Below are 22,854 nucleotides of genomic sequence, written 5' to 3'. Positions count from 1 at the left end.
TCCTATCTCACAAAAAAGAAGTACCATAAAGGATAGAAAGAAAAGAGGGAAGGAAGAGAGGGAAGGAAAAGGTGACATTGCGAAGATTGTGTGATTGTTTTTTTCTTTACCTCGGTTCTAGCTTTTTTGCTCTGCCATTGATTCCAAAGCCAAACATTTCCCACTGATCCATTTCACAGTCTGAGCCCTAAAACAATCTATTCTCATCTCTCATTTGGCCTACAGTAAATATCATCTGCTCACAGCAGACGTCCTATCTTCTGCTGAATAAGCGACTTATCCCACACGGTCCAGAGCCATCATTTTAAATCTGTACCCTACAGCAAGCAACCTACTGGTTTCTTCTGCTATATTTTCTTCATAGATTTACCAAAACAGAAGCCAACTGGTAGATCTGTTTGCTTATCTTCTGTCAGATTTCTCTCACTGTATTGCAAACTCCATGGAGATAGGGATATTGTCAGTTCCTCTTCTGTATCTTGAGTCTTTAGACCATATTAAGACTCCAAATAATGAATGTGTGCAAGCCCTGTTACTAAGAAACAGTAACTGACGTGAGTTAACCAATAGAGTCTCAGGTTGATTATGAAAGTGGGAACAACCACACTTATATTGGAGGTTTTCTGAGAGATTTAAGTGGGAATCAGAATATTTTCATAACTATGTGCAAACAATACACTATCATAATTGGTAAACTATCTATGATCTATTTATCTTTTTTCTTACAGTTTAAATAAGATGCATCTTCCAAATGGTTAATGTGTTGAAGGTTTAGTCATTCACTACTTGAAAGTTTTATTGAATGTTACTAAACAGACTATTCAGTAGCTAAATGGGCTATTAGAAGTGTGGAACTCATTGGAAGAAGAGAATCATTGGGGCTATACATTTGAAGGGTAGTTATCACCTTCATGTTCTCTCTCTCTCTCTCTCTCTCTCTCTCCTTTCTCTTTCTCTCTCTCCTTTCTCTTTCTCTCTCTCCTCTTCCTTTTCTCCCCTCCCTCTCTTTTCTTTCTTCCTTCTCTCCCCTTCCTTCAATGAGAGGAACAGTTTTGTTCTACCACACACATCACACACTCTCTGCCATGTTCTGCTTCAGTAGAAGTCTATTGTGACCTTGAGCTGAAACCATAAATCAGAACACACCTTCCTTCCTTAGGTGTCTTGTCATAGTGACAAAAAAAACTAACACAGTACCTATAAATGCAACACATTGAGTCTAGACTAGTTAATAGTTTGTTATATGTTACATGCATTTCCACATCAACCCAAAGAAGTCCATACTTCCCCAATTCTAAGTCCTAATAAATCTACTTATAATTTGAAAATTATAGGCAGATATTATATACCAGTCATAATGAATATTCTTATATATGTATATATATGTATGCAGGTATACACAATATAGCCACATATTTATTGATATTTGTCTATTTGGGCCTAAAAATTATGTCAATGGCCTGACCACTGAAATGCATTTTTAACAAGATGTCTATGAACGTGTACAGCAAGAAACAGAGATCTGATTGTTTACTTGAAATTCCTATAGTGAAATCTCATCATCATCATCATCAAGCCAGCACATCTGAGGAATATTGGGAAAACTAATTAAGACATTGTAAAATACTGAGTCCCAGATTTAATTCCAGCTAAGCATGTCTGAGAATTTACTTGGGGTCATTACTGAACACAGTTCTGATGCTACTTATACACTATGGGAAAATCAGAGTAGTCCAGCAATAATAATTCTGGGGTCAACAGCAGCCCTGCATCCATCGTCTCTAAGTACCACCGTATGTTGTTATATTAGTGTTTAGTTAAAATATAGGCACCAGGGGGATGATAGTCAAAATCTTGAAACACAATATTGACTAGAGATGAAAGATTAATGTGTCTATCTTAGTATCTACCAATGGCCCAGGACTTGTATGTGGAAGGGCCCCAAGAATGCTTCTTGGCTACATCAAAAACAAAGGAATGAAAAAACCTTCTAGCCTGTAAACCTAACGGGAAGATAGCAAACCACTTTGGAGATCAACAACATTCTTGGGAGTTCATTTCTCAGAAAATAATTAAAGACATCACTTCTTGGGATTGTATTAACAACCTAAGCGCAGGTCAAAGTGACCATGTCTGTGAATTGTCATTTTTAAAATCTAAATTGAACACTTAAAATGAGCTTTGAAAATTCAATTATAGATTCCTTAAAGTTACCTCTTTGTGTTTCTTTAACAATGAAAAACTGTAAATAAGAAACAGGACATAGGAACCTTCTCAGGAGAATTTGAGGTCTAGTCAATCAAAGTGCGCAGCAGTACAGAAATGTGGTTCTGCTGGCCCACTCTGAGTTTGCAGTAGCTCTTTATTATTCTTTGTTGATGTTCTAAAGTGAAAAATGTCTTCTCAGTTTAAAAGTTCATAGCATAACATATAAAACTCACTTTGTCCTTTGGCTGAAATATTAAGACAGTTTTCCTGCATTTTGAGTGTTGCCCATAAAATAGGTATTATCAACAGAAAATGGCAATACTTTGTAAATCTTTCTTTCAGTGTTTTCAATTGAAATGGCATTTTAGAATTGTTGAATACTGAATTTTAAAGTTCCAACTCTATAGCTTATACTTTAAAAATAATAAAATACATGGTCTATTTATAAGAAAACTTATCCCAAAAGTTACAGAAAACATATATGAATTATTTTAAAATTTTATAGACATATATTTAAGCTACATAGAAATTATCTACATATAATTAGATATTGAATTCTAGGGTAATTTTTAAATGCAAATTTTCCTGCATTCCAAAGATATCCTATAACTGGAAAAGCCTGCACAAAGGACAAAAAAATATAATACCCTAGAAAAGAAAGCAAATCAACAGAAGCAACCAATGACTGTAGAACACAAAGACTGATTTCCTATAACTAAGTCGGAGCTTGACAACCGCCTAACTAGACTTATTTTAGGATTCATTTCATTGTTAACTAAGTATTTGCTAATTCTACAGGCTATGGCTGAAAGAAAACACTTTCTTGTGTGTCTACCACACACATCCAAAAATACTAGCATGGTTTATATAGAATCACAACTGAGAAATACTCTGGATAATGGAGAAAGTCACCAAGAAGTAATTGTCACTAGGGATGGTGCAAGGAAACGTTAACTGCCACGTACGAAAGCTAGGAACTAGAGGCAAGATGGTGTAATTTTTAGATGACTCCTTCATTGGAATACGAGCTACAGATCAGAAGCAGGTCATGATGACTGATGCTTTAGCCCCAAAGCTCTTTAGTGTATTAGCAGTTTCAAAAGTGATGTTTGTCCAAGAACTACCAGCAGCTAACAATTATAAAACAGTATGTGCTCTGATGAGATTGGAATTCTTTTCATTTAAAATGTTGTATAATGTTATAGTAGACAGATCGGAATACAGATTGTCAGCAGGTGATTAAATTGTTATTTAGATTATTATTTCCATGGATATATAAATAACATTTTAAATTCATTTCAGACACAAGTATAAAATCTGCAAAACAAACAAACAAAAACAATTTTGAGAATATACTCTTGGTTCATATGGAGTCTTCTATGCTATTCTTCATACTTTCTTATTCACCTTTGTTCTTACACTCACTGAAGAAAGCATTGAACAGAAAGAGAAACGGTTGTATAATCCATCAAGAAACAAGGTACTGTCTTATATCTTTGTTAGGTTTGGATTAAAACAAACAAGACAGTTAATGTCACTGTTAAATTCACAGAGGTTATCTGAGAAACTATAACACTGTACACAGGCTTACATCTCTCTCTCATTGACATATATTTATATATGAAAACCAAGACAATTACACCCAATAAGAATATTTGGTATGACATTAAATAAATTTAGTTAATATGGTTTTAGAAGCTTTAAAAGCACATAGAGAATATGTTCAATGCAATATGACATGAGAATATGATAGACACGGCTAAGAATTTTTATAGAGACTTAAGAACAATGAAAATTAAAATAAACTAAAAATGAAAAAGTCTATGGCTAAAAAATAACATATATAAAATTTATTTAATGGGCTTAGTGATAGATCATATTGACCTGAAGAAAGAAGTAGGTAGTGAATTTTGGTTGAAAGAAAACATCAAAAATAAAGAACAAAGAGATCAAAGTAAACAATTTGGGTAGATTGACTTAAACCTACAATACACATACAGCTGACTCCTATTAAGAAGACAAGGAAAAAATGAGGCACAATAAAATGATTAATAGAAATATTTCAAATTACCGAATGATAGCAATACAATTTATGTAATATGACAGCATAAGGATATCCATAAATTTGTCTATGAAATTATAAATGGAAATTTTTATTCCCAGAAAAAAGATACTTGAGAAAACCTATAAAGTAACGCCACTGCAAACAAAAACAAAACTTCAATGAAGTCATAACTATGCTGTATGTAGAAAACAGTAAATTGTATAATGCTGCAATGATATTTATTCTTGAGGTATTTAAATTATATAAAGTTAGATAGCTATTAATAACATGTAATTCATGAGGTATATGAAGGCAGTTGAGGTATTCCAATGCTCTCACACTTCTCCTGAAGGGACAGAGCATTAATGAATATCATATTTTGGTTAGGTCATAGATGTATCCTGTATCCTTCATCAAAGGATACACTACACTACAGTGTAAAATAATACAAAACAAATAAACCTAATAAGAAAGGAGGCAACACAATGATAAGTACTGAATCCAAAAGAATAAAAGGTAAAAAGAGAGAGAATAAAATAGACAAATAGGCTATGTACACTAAATGATTGCATTAAATATAAAAGGACTAACTAAATACTACACAAAAATATAATTAAAGCGATAAAACTAACTTTACTAAACTTTGATTTGTAAAGAGGCAATTCTAAGTGATAAACATATAGACAGTTAAAAGACAAAAGAGTGGAAAATAATATGACATGCATGCCATAAATAACACAATGCTTATTTCACAGATTTTAACAGTGATCAAAGTTGAATCAAAGGCAACAAGCAAAAAACTAACAAGGATAAAACTATGTAAGGGATATAATATAATGGCTGAGTTTCTGTTCAATGGAATAATTATAAATTTATATCATATTAAGCAATTCTTAGATATTTTCACTTTTACCTTGGCTTTTTAGACTTCTATCCTTTAATTATACACACCTATGGAAATTTTAAGAGCATATGTAGTATGTGTCTGTGTATGCACTGAAATCTTTTGGTGGCTATAAACTATTAAGAGAGCTTGCTCTGACCACTTCATAAATATAACCCCAGTAGCACAGATGCTAAGAGAAACAATTAATAAATGAGACCTCCTGAAACTGAAAAACTTCTGTAAAGCAAAGGACATGGTCAACAAGACAAAATGACAGCCTACAGAATGGGAAAATGTCTTCACTAACCCCATATCAGACAGAGTTATGATCTCCAAAATATACAAAGAACTCTAGAAATTTGTCACCAAAAGGCCAAATAATCCAATTAAAAAAATGGAGTACAGACCTAGACAGAGAACTCTCAACAGAGGAATCTAAAATGGCTGAAAGACAAAGAAATGTTAAACATCCTTAGTCATCAGAGAAATGCAAATTAAAACAACTCTGAGATTCCATCTTACACCTGTAAGAATGGCCAAGACCAAAAACACTGATGACAATTTATACTGGAGAGATTATGGGGAAAAGGGAACACTTCTGCATTGCTGGTAGAAATGCAAGCTGGTACAGCCCCTCTGGATGTCAGTCAGTGTGGCGATTTCTCAGAAAATTAAGAAACAACTTTCCTCAAGACCTAGTAATACCACTTTTGGGTATATATCCAAAGGATGCTCAATTGTGCCACAAGGGCATGTGCTCAACTACGTTCATAGCAGCATTGTTTGTCATAGTCAGAACCTAGAAACAACCTAAATGCCCCTTGACCAAAGAATGGATAAGGAAAATGTGATACATTTACACAATGGAGTACTACACAGCAGAAAAAATAATAACATCTTGAATTTTGCAGGAAAATGAATGGATCTAGAAAACATTATTTTGAGTGAAGTAACCCAGACACAGAAAGACAGTTATCACATGTACTCACTCATATATGGTTTTAAACATAAAGCAAAGAAAACCAACCTACAAACCACAAGCCAAGAGAACTTAGACAACAATGAGGTCACTAAGAGTGACTTACATAGATCGAATCTACATGGAAAATAGAAAAAGACAAAATCTTCTAAGTAAATTGGGAGCATGGGGACCTTGAGGTAGGATTCTAGGGGGAGAAGAGAGTCAGGGAGTGAAGCAGAGAAAAATGTAGAGCTCAATAAAAATCAATAAAAAGAAAGAAAGGGAAAAAAAGAATTTACTGGTCCAACAAAAAAAAAAAAAAAAAGAGCTTGCTCTCTAAGAATCAATTATTTATCCAAAGGGTAAAGATGGGACTTAAAAGCATAACATCACAATATTATTGTAACTTTTATGCAATTTCTGATATTCAACCTTAAGCTACAAAAATGAAATTTCAAACTGCTAAATGCAATATATGAGTAAGGGAGAATATCTAAAAGGAAAACAGCTGTGTCCTCAGCCCTGAGGAAGTTTATAATCTGCCTATTTGAATAATTGATATAGGGAAAAAGAGCACAAATACAGAAGATTTGCATGATTAATGAATTTCCAGTTGACATATGTGGAGGACTACACTTAATAACTCAATAGTCGTTCATTTCATAGGCATGGGGAACATTGTATAAGCAAAGTTGTAACTAATTTTAAGCCTCAAAATCTGGTATAGCGAGTTCATAAACACATTAGAATTACATTCACAAGTAATCACAAACTAAACAACCCCAACCTATTTGCCAATCGATAGATGTATTTGTAAGCAATAAATCTGTCCAAAAGCTTGAAGTTGAAATTATTTTCAACTAACTGATAATCATCAACTTTTAAAATCTATTCGATGCAAGAATCCAATTCCAAACCCAATTAAGGACAAGAAATAAGAAAGATTAGGGGAGAAATGAATGAAACAGGATCTAGAAGAATAATACTCAGAATCAATTGAAGAGAGATGAGACATTCACTGGATGAATGAGAGCATGAATAAAGTAATCCCACACTAGCTCTAAATTGCATATAATAAGGGGTTCTTTCTTTAAGGGGGGACTCACAGATCACAATGGGAAATAGGAACAGAATCCAGCATCCAGGTGTGAGAGGGGAGGGGGGGAACATCATTTTGGTATTCAAGGCCATGCCCAACATGGTCCAGCCTCTCAAAGACCATTGGCTGAAGGAGATTCCCTATCATTTTCCCCTTTTGTCTAAATAAGAGAGTTCTAAACCCAATATAAAACTACATACAATAAGAACAAATATCAAGCATAGAAATTAGAATTACAACCAGCATAAACAATATCAAGCAAGAAACATATGTTAAATGCTTTAATAATTATTTTATCCTAAGGAGTCTAAGTCCTGTATTAGAAATGGTTTGGTTAGGTCATAACAGGAAAGGCACTATGACTATCTAGTCTTTAACCCCATGGAAGACCTGAGAAGGGAGATAATATTACTTGAGTAGGCAGGAAGTGCAATCAAGTAGCTTCCAAAATGTGCAGTAAATGTCAGAGACAGCTGGATACCTGGGCAATCACCCAAAGTCTCATTTGCATTGATGGAACAACCAGCTTTAGCTAAGGTTTAGGGTAACTGACAGACCATTTTCAGAGGCAAGAAAATTTTCAAAACCGTCTTACCCTGTCTTGGCAAGTTTTGGCAATCTTTTTTTCTTGTATCCTGCTTGTCCAGTCTGGACACTGTGTATTTTGTGATTTTGCATGGGCAGTTCCTTGCTCAAAAGCCACTTTTGCCAAGAAGGAAACCAGCTCCAAGTGGAGTATCTTCGGTGCTCAACATTCTCTTGGGAATAGATTGGTGCTACAGGAGCAATTGTGTCTCACGTCAACAGACTCCTATGCTATTTAAATACCATATTTTACAGTTCTTTGAAGTAGTTGAATATTACGTATCTATTCAGAATACAATTTCTATGTATCTAAAGAACCTGATTAGCCTAACTATAAGTGTGACGACTATTGACCTATAATACTTTAATACCTTTATAACTTAAAGATTATGACTTTATATTAGAATATTACACAATATTTGAGCAACTGTGCAGCAAATGAGGGTCATGACCTCAAAATGTAAACAATGTATAATTATCTTGATCAGGGGTAGAAATGTATAATGCAATCTGATAAATACATCCTAATATTGTGTCAATATACAGGATATCTTCAACAGAGGTAGAAACATGCTTGCATACAATATGACAAAATAACTTTGCATAGGTATAAAAATATTATAAACAGAAATAGGAGTATATTTAATATAACAAATATAATTTGAATTTGTATCAATATACAGTAATCTATACCAATGTAAATTGTCTATAAATATCTCACAAGTATTCACTCTATTACTCACTATTATTATTATTATTATTATTATATCTACCTATTATTCCATTCAATTTTTTTTAGTGAGATCCCAAAGCCTACATAATATCCACCCCCAACTCAACCCTATACCAGTTATAATAAACCCTTATTGATGTCTCTACCTCTGAGGACAAACTTTGCTGGGAGAAGGGCCATCATCTTACAGCTGTCATGGGGTGATAATCTTTTTATGGAATTCTATAAAAGTAAAATTAACCAAACTGACAACCCTCTAGGCCCACAAACCGAGAGAAAGAGAGAGAGAGAGAGAGAGAGAGAGAGAGAGAGAGAGAGAGAGAGAGAACACCCAAATAAATGACGCCAGGAGCAAAAAGGGAGATGTAACAACAGAACCTATGAGAGAGAACACCCAAATAAATGACACCAGGAGCAAAAAGAGAGATGTAACAACAGAACCTATGAAATCCAGAAGATCACCAGCAAATACAAATGTAGGATTCCCCCTGTATGCTGTGAATACCATTTGTTAATAAAGAAACCGTCTTGGGCCTGTGCAGGGAATAGAGGTAGGTGAAGGAAGCTAAACTGTAAGCTGGGAGAAAGAAGGGCAGAGTCAAGGAGAAGCCATGTAGCCCCCTCTGGAGACAGACACTGGATATAACTTTACCCAGTAAGTCACAGTCAAGTGGCGATACACAGATTAATGGAGATTTAATTTAGGATATGAGTTAGCCAGAAATATGCCAGCAAACAGTGTTTTAAATAATATAGTTTCAGTGTGATTATTTTGGGGGTGAGCAGTCAGGAACAAACAAGCAGCTCTCTTACAACAGAATACAAGGAAGACTCATACTCCAAGCAACTGGAGAATGTCCATGAAGCAGATACATTTCTAAATGTATGAGGTTTACTGAAATAAAGTCATAAATTATTTATAAACAGGTCTATGAGGAACAATAAGATTGAGATAGTAGATAAAATTATCTCCTGATGTGGGATGCCCTTCTGTATGTTGTGATATGTCTTATTACCACTGGTTAATAAAGAATATTATTTGGCCAATAGCCAGGCAGAATAAAGTCAGGTGGGAAATCCAAGCAAAGATATAGCAAAAAAGAAGGCAGAGTTAGCAAGAAACCAGAAACCACTAGGGAAGCAAGATGTGAGGTAACAAGCCAGGGGTGTTGTGGTAAAATATAGAATGATAAAAATAGGTTAAGTTATAAGATCTAATTTAAGTTATAAGATTTAATAATAAGCCTGAGCTAATAGGCAAAACAGTTTATAATTGATATTAAGCCTCAGAGTGGTTTTTTTGGGAACTAGCAGGCATGAGAGAAACCTTCAGTTACAATCTCCACAAAAAAAAAATCCTGGAACAGTTGTGCTGAATTCTAATACTCTTCTAAGGATCATCTGGTGCTGACACTTCTTAAATTGTTCCGTGACACAGGGAGGGAAGGATCCCCATCAAATTCATTTGGTGAAGCCAGTATTATCCTGATATCCAAACCAAGTCAAGACACAACAGCACAAAAAAATATACAACTTAATAACCCCGATGAAGAAAGACACAAAAATTCCCAACAAAATACTTGTATATGAAATTCAAGGACAAATCAAGAAGATTATGCATCATGACAAAAGACAAAGGAGGCTTCATCTTTGCATTGCAAGGTTGTTCCAAAATGAACAAATGAATGAATGCAATTCACCATGTAAGTAATCTCAAGGATGAAATTTTCTGATCATCTCCATATATCAGAAAATGTATTTGATAAAGCTCACTCTGCCTTTATCATGATAATGTCTTACAGAAATTAGAAAAAGACAAAACATACCTCAATTTAATAATAGGTTTATTCAAAAATCAACTGACAGTGTTATACTAAATTGGGGCAGGGATTGAAAACATTTCTTCCAAAATCTGGAAGACAGGGGTTACTACTATCTTCATTTTTATTCATTATTGTGCTCAAAGTCTGATATCAATAAGACAAGACAAAGATATAAAAGGAACAAAAACAGTCAAGAAGGAAAATTATCCCCATCTGAAAACATCATGATGCAATACTTAAACTACTCTACAGATTCTACCAGAAAAATTAGATTTAATTAAATATTTTCAGTAAAGCTGCAGCGCACAAAATTGGGGAAAATGCTGAGAACACCTGTCTGTGGGCTGCCCAGCCTGATTGATCAATTGACAATACAACCCTTGCACATAAGGTTTAGAAAACATTTCAGAAGGGGGGGGGCAGAAAGAATGTAAGAGATGAAGAGCCATATGTTTGCTACATAATATTGTCTGTAATATATGACAGGGAAACTATACCAAGGAGACCTCAACAACATGGTTACCTAAACAGGACTTGAAGAATACTAATACTAATCGACGTGCCAACATGGATGAGGGGGGATCTCACATGACCCCGTCCCCAGATGAAGAACTATGGGCAACATCAGTCTTCTCCAGCAACAAAGCCCCCCACTAGGTTACCCAGTCCCAATCAGTCAGTCATAAACACACACACACACACACACACACACACATATATATATGACAAACTCTAAATGAATGCAGGAGGTTTGAGTTTATTATCATTAGCAAACTAAGTTTTATTGGTTTATTGCCATTAGCAAGCTTATGGATAATAAACTGTATACACACAAAAAAATAATTTCTATGTATATTGGAAGCAAAATGTTGAAACCTGAGAGGTGCTGTTTAGATAAGAACAAAATACTAAGTTGCCTACTAATAGGTACTGCAAGAGCTATCATAAACCAGCTAGAAGGTGTGACTGAGAAAAAGTAACAAAGATCTACAAAATGGAAGGGGGTATACTATGCGCAGGGAAGACATCATTCTCTCAGATAAACCTGTATCCCAACTGTTTGTTTGCCTTGCTGATTGGTTGGTGTGGTAGTGAAGCATCTTAATTCAAAATTTTGTGTAGAAATGTAAAGAATTCAAGATAACACTGAAGCATAAAACAGGAAATTTCACTAATAGAGAAGATGTTTGTGCCACTTAGAACAATCAAAGATATCAAAGAAGTATGAAGAATCTTTTAGAATTAAAATATAGAAGGACTGGATCTGACAACAAAGATATTTATAGGCTTGTGATACCTGTGAAAAGGGAATCAGCAAGATGCACAGGACGGCCTTTCCTCTATACCTTACAGAAGTACTGATGTGGAACGTGAGGGAGGAAAAGGACTCAGTGATAGTGTACAATCTTACAAGAACTTTGAGAAGCATTAAATTTTCCACTAACATTTAACGTGATTTCCTAAGGTCAAGCAACTTCATTTCTAGGCATGTTCTCAATAGAAATAGAAGGATTCTGTACCAAAAAATTTAGGCCAACATTATCCATAGTATAAGAAATGGATAGATCTAGAAAACATCATATTAGTGAGCTAACCCAGACCCAAAAAGACAAATGTCATATGTACTCACTTATAAGTGGCTTTTAGATGTAAAGCAAAGAAAACCAGCCTACAACTTACAATCCCAGAGAACCTAGACAAAAACGAGAATCCTAAAAGAGACGTACATGAATGTATTCTACATAAGAAGTAGAAAAAGACAAGAAAATTGGGAGCATAGAGACCATAGGAAAGGGTTGAAGGGGAGGGGAGGGGAAGAGAGGGGAGCAGAGAAAAAGGTGCAGCTCAATATAATCAATAAAAAAAGGAAACTGGACCAAGTTCAATGCTTTACACAGTACAGTGGACAAATGAACTAAATCTCATGCAATGAAAAGAAACAAAAAGTAAATATATAAAAACAATTTACAAGTCTCAAGACACAATGTCAAAGTGAAGATGGAGAAGACATGAGGGGATTCTGGCATGGTGATGATATAAAAATCCATTGTCTTGATTTGAGTAATAAGAGTTTTTTTGCTTGTCTTAAGACATGATCCAGGTTTTTTGGAACTTACATCCCATGCTTGCCTCAAAAACTGAGGCAATCTTCCCACCTCAGCATCCCAGATTCTGACATGAACCAACACTCTGGCTACCTGAATAACACACAGACGTACAGAGATTTCCCAAACGTAAGTGAATGATCAATACATTTATAATTTAGGCGATATGTGCTATAGTTTAATAAAGAAAAGGCAAGAAAACAACACAGATCTTACTCTGTTTCTACCACATAATACTTGAGAATGGGTAATTTATAAAGAAAAGGATTCTTACAATTCTGGATACTGGGGATCTCAAGAGCTCGGTGCGAGCAACAGACACTCTGCCTTATAACATGGCAGAAGGTGATAACAAGCCACCTAGGAAGGTTGGAGGTGACACCCAGGCACGTCTATAACAACCCACTCTTGGGGTAACTCAGCCACTCCAATGGCTGCAGCACTAACCCCTTCATGGGAATTACACCCCATGCACTTAATACTTTTTACAAAGCTCTGTCTCTTCATATAGTTACCCTGGGAGTTAAGCTTCCAGCACATGAATTCTGAGGAGAAACTTTCAAACTGCAACCAAATTGCATTTATCTTAAAGCACTCAACACAGCACCATCCGTATACTAATCCAAGACCTCATCTAAGCCCACAGTGCTGTAGGCTTACACACTTACTCTCTTTCCTTCTCTGCACACTCAGCAAATAAAGCCTTTGCATCTCTTTTACACTTTTATGAGACATACCATATACACCTTCATCTCAGTAGAGTAAGGTTAACTTGTACACAGTCATGAACAAGAATGACCTCCCCCTTACAGAATGTTCTCTGAGCATCCTTGTATGCCCCATAGCCAAACACCTTCCTGAAGTTTGAAGTGTCGACTTCTAAGGCATTAAATATAAAATAATGTAATTTCTCTTTATTTTGGAACCTCATGTGTATAAATATAGTTAGAAGAATGCTTTAACTTTTTTTTTGGAAACAAATGCTCTTATGCTTTGTATAAATATTTTTAAAAATGTTTTCCAAGTCGTGCTTAGTGTGAGTAGAGATGAACTAAAAATGTGTACGAACAATTGAAACTTGTCACCAGAATGAAGTGGAACCCTGGCTCCATGAGCTGGAATTCCTTTCAGTCTCAATTGCCTTGCTTTGGATGAACTCAGCTGGTCCTTGCGTAACAAGAGTGATGAGAGAATAAAGTGACTTGTGTCCTTTTTGTCAAGAGCGAAGTGACTCATTACACACGAAAGCCTGAAATTAGAGGGCCCAAAAGTACCTGCTGCAAGATACATTTTAGAGACGCGAAAACCAAAAATGCTAAATACCTTGCCAAGAGTATCAATCATTCTTGCATCCAGAACCCAAACCTCGGATTTTAGGTTACAAATTCAGGGCTCTTTTAAAAAAATGAGTGGATCTTCTTTTTATCCTCTTTCTTTTCCTTTTCTCTCCAAAAATATGTCACTTAAACCTATTTTATTTTAAATTACAATTTGCCATTTACTTCAATAAATATATGGTGTGTTTAGTTTTAAAAGCTTTGCCTTAGAGGGGAGAATGTTTGGGAATTCACTATGACCTCTTAGTTACCTGTTAGTTCTGACATGAGTGTAGACATTAAGAGTTTTCCCCAGAGATGCTGGAGACCAAACCCAGGATCTCACAGCTGACCCCTGACCTCTCCTTTGTCTCTGTGTTTCAAGTCTGAGAAGGCCTGTGTCTCATAATTGTCTCTCGAAACTACACACAAGCACTGAGGTATCAGGATCGGTTAAAAAGACAGAGAGAGAAATATGTATGAGTTGTTGTATTTATAAGCTTTTGAAGCATCTTTATAGTACAATGACTTTTAACAGAAGAGAAGAATGTGTCAGATTGTCATTATGGCCCAAGAGAGCCATTACACAGACTCCCGCTTCTTTTTTGTTTCATCTGAATTATTCCTCTCTCTAGGAATAAAAAGACCCCAGGAAGGAGGAAATAAAGCTACTAGATGTGTTCCATGATGACTAAAATTTCCGAATTGAACTAAAAGCCAAACTGAAATCGTGTTTTCCTTTCTTTGAAAAAAATGAGGACACTAGTGTGAAGGACGGAGAGAGAGGCCACAGTGTGCCACACCGGAAGCAACTCCTCTGAAAGTCTGTGACCTTTTCTAAATCGAGGCATTCTTTAGACCTCCATAGTGCCGGGCATCTCCTCTCATGAGAACGCTGTCTACACTTGAGAATGACTGAGTTCTTTCTTCTCACTGCGCGCAGCTGGAGACTGGTGTAATGAGAAAGGGAAATGAAGGTAGGTATTTGTTTTTCTCATGGAAAACCAAGAAATGCATAAACATATTGAAACAGAGCGAACATCAGTTGTTGGTATACCTACGATATGAACGTATTAATATAATGTTTTCTAAATAACCGATATTATGATTGAAATTTATTTTAAATGTTTGCCTAAGACATATAGTTTCCTTCAAGACAATTTGAGAAAATTATAAGCTCTCTGTGTTTCACTAATTTGAAAAATTAAGCGAAACTGAACCAGTTTTAAAACAGGTAATTTAACTGATAGGTTCAAACCAGTACAATATATAATGTATATTGGTTTAGTCAAAATGTTTTCATGAGCACCACAGCAAGTTAAGTGAACTTTGGTCTTGACAAAGCTCCTCATTCTTTACTGAAGGAAATCAAGTCTTGAGGACCATTCATGCCCCAAAGTGACTCAAGCTGGACCCTTGGGTTTTCTCTGTTTTCCTGTCCATGACTCTTCTAGAGTGTTCTCTCTTTCTGTCAGTTTCAAAGGCTCATGAAATAAAATCAAAGCCAAATGGAAAGCCTTCTTTCCTTCATCTTCTAACTTTGTTTTCAACATCAATACCACACAGTGTCACAAACATAATACCAAAATGATTTCGGCTGTAAATGTCATAAGCTTATAGGGAAAAGGTGAACAACTCCACTGAATTCATAAAAAAACTGTCTTTCTCCTCCACATTTCAGGTTTTCCTTTTAGAAGCATTCGTTTGTTACACTTTTTATCTAAATTTCCAGAGATTTTTCTCTGAGAATGTACCAATGTTCTGCCTATTTGTACAGATGTCAATGTAGATTTTTCCCGGTTTTATAGATCTGGAAAATCACTCTTGATCTTTTGTATGCAGGTCTACTTCATTCTTTTAAGTAACAGTGATATTTTATTAAAAGAATATAAAATAATAATAATCCATTTGTTATTGGGTTCAGTTAGTTTTTTATTTTTTGTTTGTTTTTCAAGACAGGGTTTCTCTGTGTAGCCCTGGGTATCCTGGAACTCAGTGGCTTCGAACTCAGAGATTTCTTTCCTCTGCTTCCCAAGTGCTGTGATTAAAAGTGTGCACCATCACCACCTGGCTAGTTTCTGACTTTTATATGACAAATAATGAAAAATTCATTACACTTTTTTATAATAGAGTTAAAGGGTATGAGAACCATTGATTATTATTTGCTCTAGATATCAAGATCTGACCAAGCTTATAATTGCATCCTGACCTCTGCCTGGGCTCACAGAAGCATGCTCCTTATCCCTGACCAGTTGTGGCCTGACATCCCATACTAGACAGAGGAAGACACAGAATCCTAACTCTTAGGTGTTCCTTACATGGTCACACCAATTGCTAGAAAAAAGAAAATTAAAGCAAATATTACTCTAAATATTATATAAAGAAAACCCACCAAAACCTCATTGTCACACTTCATTTCGTTCATCTTCCCCTTACAGATGAAAGAGAGAGGGGAGGAGAGAGGAGAAACAATTTAGAGAGGGAGGGAAGGAGGAGGGGAAGAAGGGGAAAAGGAGGGGAAGGACAGAGGGAGGGGTAGGAGGCAGAACTCCTCATGCTGGACAAAACTACTGGAGGCCTGACTTCAGCTATCAATGTCATACTCTGTACTATATACAAATCTCAATGCCTACTGTTGTTGATAGGATTTAGAGTTTTTAATATTGAGGTCTTTACTGAATATTATTAAGAATTACCTGTGTTTTACAGATTTCTGTGTGCTGTCATGCTTTTTTAGGTTTATTTGAAATGAAAAGCCTGTTCCTTACCATCCATTCTTCGACTATGGATTGTAAGCCCTTACTTGGCAGAGATGCCAGATGGTTCTAGACACAGAGAATGTACCAGTGTCTGGATAAGGATAATTGAGCTACATCAAAGGCAGCCAGTCGGATGAGCCAGCACGCCTATATGATGGCTCACAGCCTCACGAGGGATACACAGCCAACAGCCAACACTCCAGAAGGTTTTCCTCCCCCTGAGAGTCCGCCCAACTTTGTTATCAACTTGTTTTCAGCTATTCTGTAAAGAAAACCCAATTGGAGTAGAAGCAATGCCAAGGAAAGGAAAAATACAGGCTCTTTAGAATGACCGACAATTACAATAAAGATGTTTGTGTTATAACACTGATGTCTCATCTCCAGGAAACAGAAACCACGCCCCTTTGCTGTTTCAAGAAATGCTCCAGCATGGAGGCGTACCACTTTACAGGAGAGAAATACGGCAAGGAGGAGGAACTTTCCCAGCGGAGTGACGGTCTTTCTGGGGAAAATTCTGCATACCCACCCAGGGCTCGTGATTGCTTTTGCTTTTCCTTGGTGATGTGATCATCTTGGAGGTAGAATCACATGGGTTTAGCTAAGTAACGGTAAAGCGTGAAAAGAAGTGGTGCGATTGACCGGCGAGGTGGAGAACTCGGCCCTTGCTAATGGCTCAGCACGAAATCTCCTCAGAGCAGATAGATCATGGGAAGGAAAGGAAAAGCCACCAAACAGCCGTCAAGACAAGGAAGCCGAAGCCCCCACAAACTCACATAAGTGATCCTTGAAAGTTCTGGAACCACTGTCAGGAGCTTCCAGACAGAGGGTGCTCCCCACAGCAGGGATATCACGTTACATCAGAATTCCACTCATCATGGCTGCCAGTCCTCCTCAAAAGGCTGTTGATATCCCGGGCTGCTTTCAACACTCTCAAAAGGTTCTTCCTGTAACTTGAGGGATGCAGAGGAAAACCCTAATGCATGAGTTGTATTCTCCATCTCAGGCTGGAGAATAAGTCAAATTGTGGCAAAATCTGGGCTCTCCTCAGCGCGCCACTCTTTAAAATTGTCACTGCAAAAGCATACCAACATTTTCACCCTGATCATAGCAGACACCTAGATGGATAAAAATTCACTTCTTACAATCTAACTTGCATTGAGCTGTTTTCTCTATGTAGCCTTTTCTTCTCACTGTCTCCCTCCCCAACTTGTGTGTGTGTGTGTGTGTGTGTGTGTGTGTGTGTGTGTACATGCTTGTGCATGTGTTCATGTGGAGATCAGAGCTTGAACTCAAGTGTCTTCCTTTATTGCTCTTTATCTTGTTTTTGTTGTTGTTTTGTTTTGTGAGACAGACCCTTTTCCAACCTGGAGCTTGCCTATGTTGGCTAGCTAGCAAGCCCCCACCATCCCTCTGTTTCTGTCCTTTAGGTAATCTGGTTATAGATGCATGCTGCTATATCTAGCTTCTATCTGGTTGTGGAGAATCTGAACTCAGGTCTTCAGGCTTGCTCAGCAAATACTTTCCCCACAGAGCCACTTTCTTAGCCCCAGCCTCCTTTTGCATTCACTCCAGGTTAAGAAACGTGAGTAGCAACAGTAGTTTCTTTTTGATACTTTTTGAATAAAAGCTTGATACTTTCACACTTACATATAAATAAATGTTTTAAAACAAAGCAACCCCTCCTACCAAAAAAGCCAAGCCTCTGGTTGAAACTAAAAACAGTATAAAAAGTTTGGCCTATTTTGGAACCCATTCTCTTTGGAAGGATAACTTGCTCATCTTAGATATATTAGGAAGTGCCTTGTTCCTTCCTCAAGGCAATGTGCTAGACTCTGACTCCCCATGGGAAGCTTTACCCTCTCTGAGGAGTGGATAGGGGTGAGATTGGGGGAAGGTGAAGGGAGCAGGAGGAGGGGAGGGTGTGGGAACTGGGATTGGTATGTAAAATTAGAAAAGACTGCTTCAAAAAAAAGTTTGGCATACAGGGATGTTAGAAATAATCTAATCCAACCAGCTCCTCACACAGATGAAGAAACAAGGTCAAGAATAACTGAATAGCTTAGTGTCCGTCAGCTAGTTGCTGCCTACAAGTCTGCTCATCCTGTTCTCTGGTCCCCATTCACTGCTTTTCCCCCCTCTTTTTTCCCAGTTCACTCTCTTAATTGCATGTTAACCTGTTTAAACGGTTAAATACTCCTTGGAGGCGGGGCTTTAAGTGCCTTGATTTAACATTGAAAGATTGACACATTTTCTTCTTGCTAGTCAAGTTTCTAAATATGCCTTGTATCTAGACATTTAGTCCGTTTGGGTTTCTACAGTTACTTTTTTTTTCTTTTCCTCAAATCTCATCATCGATCACTTTAAAGTCTACTAAGAAACCAAGTAGGCAACATGTCATGAATGAAAGCAAGGATGCTTTGAGAATCATGAATGAAAGCAGGGATGCTTCGAGAATCATGAATGAAAGCAGGGATGCTTCAAGAATCATGAATGAAAGCAAGGATGCCTGGAGAGACCTGGTGCTGAGTGCCCATCCAGGCCATTCTTCTGGGGAAAGTGAAGTGAACGAAAATGCTGGGGACACTAAGATGCCACTTCCAGGAAGTAGTTACAGCAATGGCCTCACCACTGTGCGAGGGGCCAGGCAAATCTTCAAATGCCAAAGTTTTCTTCCTCCGGGAGGTGTACCTACTAAAAAAGATTCCAAGATTCATGTGTATAATGAAGCATAATTTAGATAAAATTTAGTTTTTAAATTAAAAAAAAAAGATTCCTGCTTTACCAAATAGCTCTTTGGGATATGTGAACTGAACCCTCAGGATGGCGAATTCTTTGGACCATTCATGGACCCAGAGGGTTCCATCCTACATTACATATATGACTTCTGCAGTGTGAGATAAACCAGATAAAATAGCTATTACCTCCAGGTGGTAGTACAGGAGACAGCACTCAGGAGACAGAGGCAGGCAGATCTCTGTGAGATTGAGGCTAGCCTGGTCTACAGAGTGAGTTCCACTACAACCAAGGCTAAACAAAGAAACCCTGCCTTGAAAAGCAAAGAGAGAAAAAAAATAGCTGTTACCTAGATAATCTCAAATCTTCTCTGACCCTTAAATTTGACAGCTGTCTTTTATATAATGAAGCGCTTGTAGACATGGGGTTGGATAACTTCTTGCTTAATAAATTCCTTCCAGCACTATGTTCCGTGAATCAACAAGCAGTTTCCGTTGTGATTTGAGCTTGGCAAACAACAAGTTAGAATAATTACTGGGCAGAGGCCTTTCCAGGTGGCACATGCCCACTTGGGGAAGCTTGGTCATTTCACTTTTGCGTGTACGACATCCTTTTGGCTGAAAAAGAGCACGAGCCGACATTTGGAATGTCCTTGTCTTGATCATTGACAGTTTCCAGGTTATATTTTAAGCTGGACTTAACACCAAAAACATTTCTCAAAGCGGTTAAAAAAAATTCCAGGTTTAAAATTACTTAGATAATTTACAATGTATGTTGGGTGAATTCTCAGCAAACAGTTTTAAGCTCGGGTTTTTATTCCACCCAAACAATGGGTGGCTTTGTGTTACACACTGTGGAAGGCGTTAAAACGTGTCCTGGTGTCATTGTTTTCTTTAAACTGATGCCTGTCTCTGATACATCTTGGATTTTTCCACCCTTGTCCTAAGTAACTTTCTTCAAAAATTAGTTTCTCCAAGTGACTGTTGCCGAAACAGCCCTCTTCCCTGATTTTGGCACATGCTAGTTAGTGGGGCGCTTGGAAATCAGACAGTTCAGTCAGGTAGAGAGCCTTATCAAGAGGATTTGGATTTGGGAGTTGCCGCTAGTTAACTTTGAGTTTCTGCTTGCGATAAAAAGGACTTCATTTTACTAGAGCAAATGCCAATCAAGAGGGAACCCCTGACACCCTTCTTTGTTTCAGCAGCCAGTAATAAAAGATAAAGCTGAAGAAAGGGAGGAGCTGCAGTTATGCATTTGCAACACACAACGTCCTTGTTTTCCCACCGGCCGCTGCAGAAAAGCGATTGTCCATTCGCAGCACATCCCCTGCAATTCAGAGCTAATATTTTTGCTGTCCTTAACGAGGTGCATTATGCACTCTGTTAACCCCTTCAAGTGCGCTGTGTGTTTGAGCCTTGCCTCACGGTGCTACTGATATGACCCAGTTTCACAGGTTTCTAGTTCTCGGCATTGAGAATGGAAACTTTAAGGAGAGCGAGTTAGAAATTTTGGAGCGAGGGAATGGTTTCAAACAATCCTGTCTCATTTGCTATTGCATAACTCTCAGATAAAGAAGTCCATGTTAGCTGTGCATTGTGTGAATTGCTCTTATAAAAAAAACTGAATGCTAGACAGGGCTGATTCTCAGCAAGGTCCCCTCAGACACGTAATAATGTGTGACCAAAACCGTCAGCCCTGTGTTCAACTGTGACTTCTGCAGCAGCTACCGTACATGAATGCATGTGTTTGGCTTGTGTTTCCTTTCTTGCAATGGTGTCTCTGGCCAGAGCACATGCAGAGCTGAATTTTTAGGTGATTCATTAGTCCCCAGGCTCCATCACTTAAGTCTCTAATTAAATATCTAACTCGACTTTCAACCCATTCAGGAAGAGATAATTACCCAATCTTACAGTGATAATAAAGTTTTGTTTTCCTTTGTAAATAATAAGACCTAAATCACTGGCCACATAACTCTGTACTTACATCTCCTCTGTTAGCTTTGAGACTGAAAATAGTTTTTTTTTTTTTTTTTTATAAATTGTAGCAAGATGATAAAGTGGATTTTTCCCCCTCAATAATTCCCCCCCCCCCCATTATTCTGTGCTCCTTCTCACTGCCAGCTGTTTCCTCCTGTTCCACCACTGTCTTCAGCTTGAGGTCTGCTTCTGACCAACACGACAAACTCAAGAGAAAAAAAAAAGACAGAGAAAAAAACCCCATAAAACAACAACAAACCAACCAAGCTGATTTTCTCCTCTAGTGGTTCACAACCCTTCACCAACATTTTCTTGCCATGTTCTACCCAAAATGACCCAATTCTAAAATTAACAACGGAGAAGAAATATTGCATTTATTTAAAAATACAGAGGAGGGGGTCTCCTCCATGGGGACTTAAAGTGCAGAGAATTGCCAGGAATCTTGCTAGACCCTGCTGCCCTCAAAGAGTTAATTCAGGGCAAGTGACAATGCTCAGTCAGTTCGCTTAGAAAAAAGGACGGAAATTCAAAAGCTGGTTGCTGTAGGAACAATCACAGACAAAAATAATACACACACACACACACACACACACACACACACACACACACACACACGAATAGAGGTCCGGGTCCATTTTCAATAAAAACAAAAAGCAAAACCCTGGCGTCTCCCTGTGACTCTGTACTCTCAAGGAAAATCAACTTGCGCTGAAATTTGTTGTACATACCTCAACCATTAAACAAGACATTTAACCATAGTGGCAGTTCTGTGACCTTTGAAAGCCGGGGAATCTCTGAGCGGTGTGGTTTGTTCATGAAGACTTGTGCTGCAGAATCCAGCAACTTCATCCAGGATTAGGAAGATAATTATGTAAATTTTTAAAAGAAAAAGAAAATACTTAAAAAAAAAAAAAAGGAAAGAACGAAAGATACGCCAAAGCAGTCAGAGAGCCCGAGAGAGGAGGGAGGTAGAGAGCCAGGCTCTCTCTGGGTAAGGGCACCACTTTTCTCCCAGACAAGTGCTGGGACAGAGCCGAGTTTGCTGCAGTGCCCGGAGCAAGCGACTGGCTGGGTGAGCAGGCAGCCGGCCTGCGAGGCTGGGAGGTGCTGCTGTCAGTTGCCACAGGCAAGGAAAACCAGAGACCAATCGGCTTCTGCGCCGGCAGCTTACTGGAGTGGAGCCTTTTCTGTTTATGTTTCCTCATTTCAAGAGTGACGTCAAAGGGTTTAGTTTTTCCTCTGCATGTGCTATTAATTTTAAAGTACTGTACTATGGGAAGAGTGTGTGTGTGTGTGTGTGTGTGTGTGTGTGTGTGTGTGTGTGTGTGTGTGTGCGTGCCTGTGATTAGCTGGGGTGCCCCACTCTCAAGAGAACCCAAGAAAGATTTTTTTTTTAATATTCAGAAACAATTTTTTAACAGTTTAAATACCTTGGGGTTAAGTGTTTAAAGTAATTTCAAAAAACAAAAACAAAACAGGCTGAGCCAAGCGATAGCGGAGAGCTTTCTGTTTTGCCGTGGGTGAGTTGATGTGCATATGCACACTCAACAGCTTGTGGCTTAATTCTGAGCTCGTTCATGTTTACCCTTACCTAAAATAATGAACTGTTAATAAATATCTAGAGCT

The 22,854-nt window shown here is 37.5% G+C and overlaps 1 protein-coding gene across 1 annotated transcript in view; it reads right to left on the bottom strand.

Moving 5' to 3' along the window:
* Pde7b (phosphodiesterase 7B) overlaps positions 1 to 22,322 on the bottom strand; it is a 321,725-nt gene extending 299,403 nt beyond the window's left edge. Inside the window, exon 1 of the mRNA XM_005360960.2 lies at positions 21,957 to 22,322. Coding sequence (XP_005361017.1) covers positions 21,957 to 21,977 — 21 coding nt within the window. The 5' untranslated portion in view covers positions 21,978 to 22,322. The remainder of the gene's footprint in view (positions 1 to 21,956) is intronic.
* Between the last annotated feature and the right edge of the window lie 532 nt (positions 22,323 to 22,854).

The sequence above is a fragment of the Microtus ochrogaster genome, linkage group LG4, assembly GCF_000317375.1.
Source record: "Microtus ochrogaster isolate Prairie Vole_2 linkage group LG4, MicOch1.0, whole genome shotgun sequence".
Lineage (NCBI taxonomy): Eukaryota > Metazoa > Chordata > Mammalia > Rodentia > Cricetidae > Microtus > Microtus ochrogaster.
This window is presented reverse-complemented; position numbering and strand designations above follow the sequence as displayed.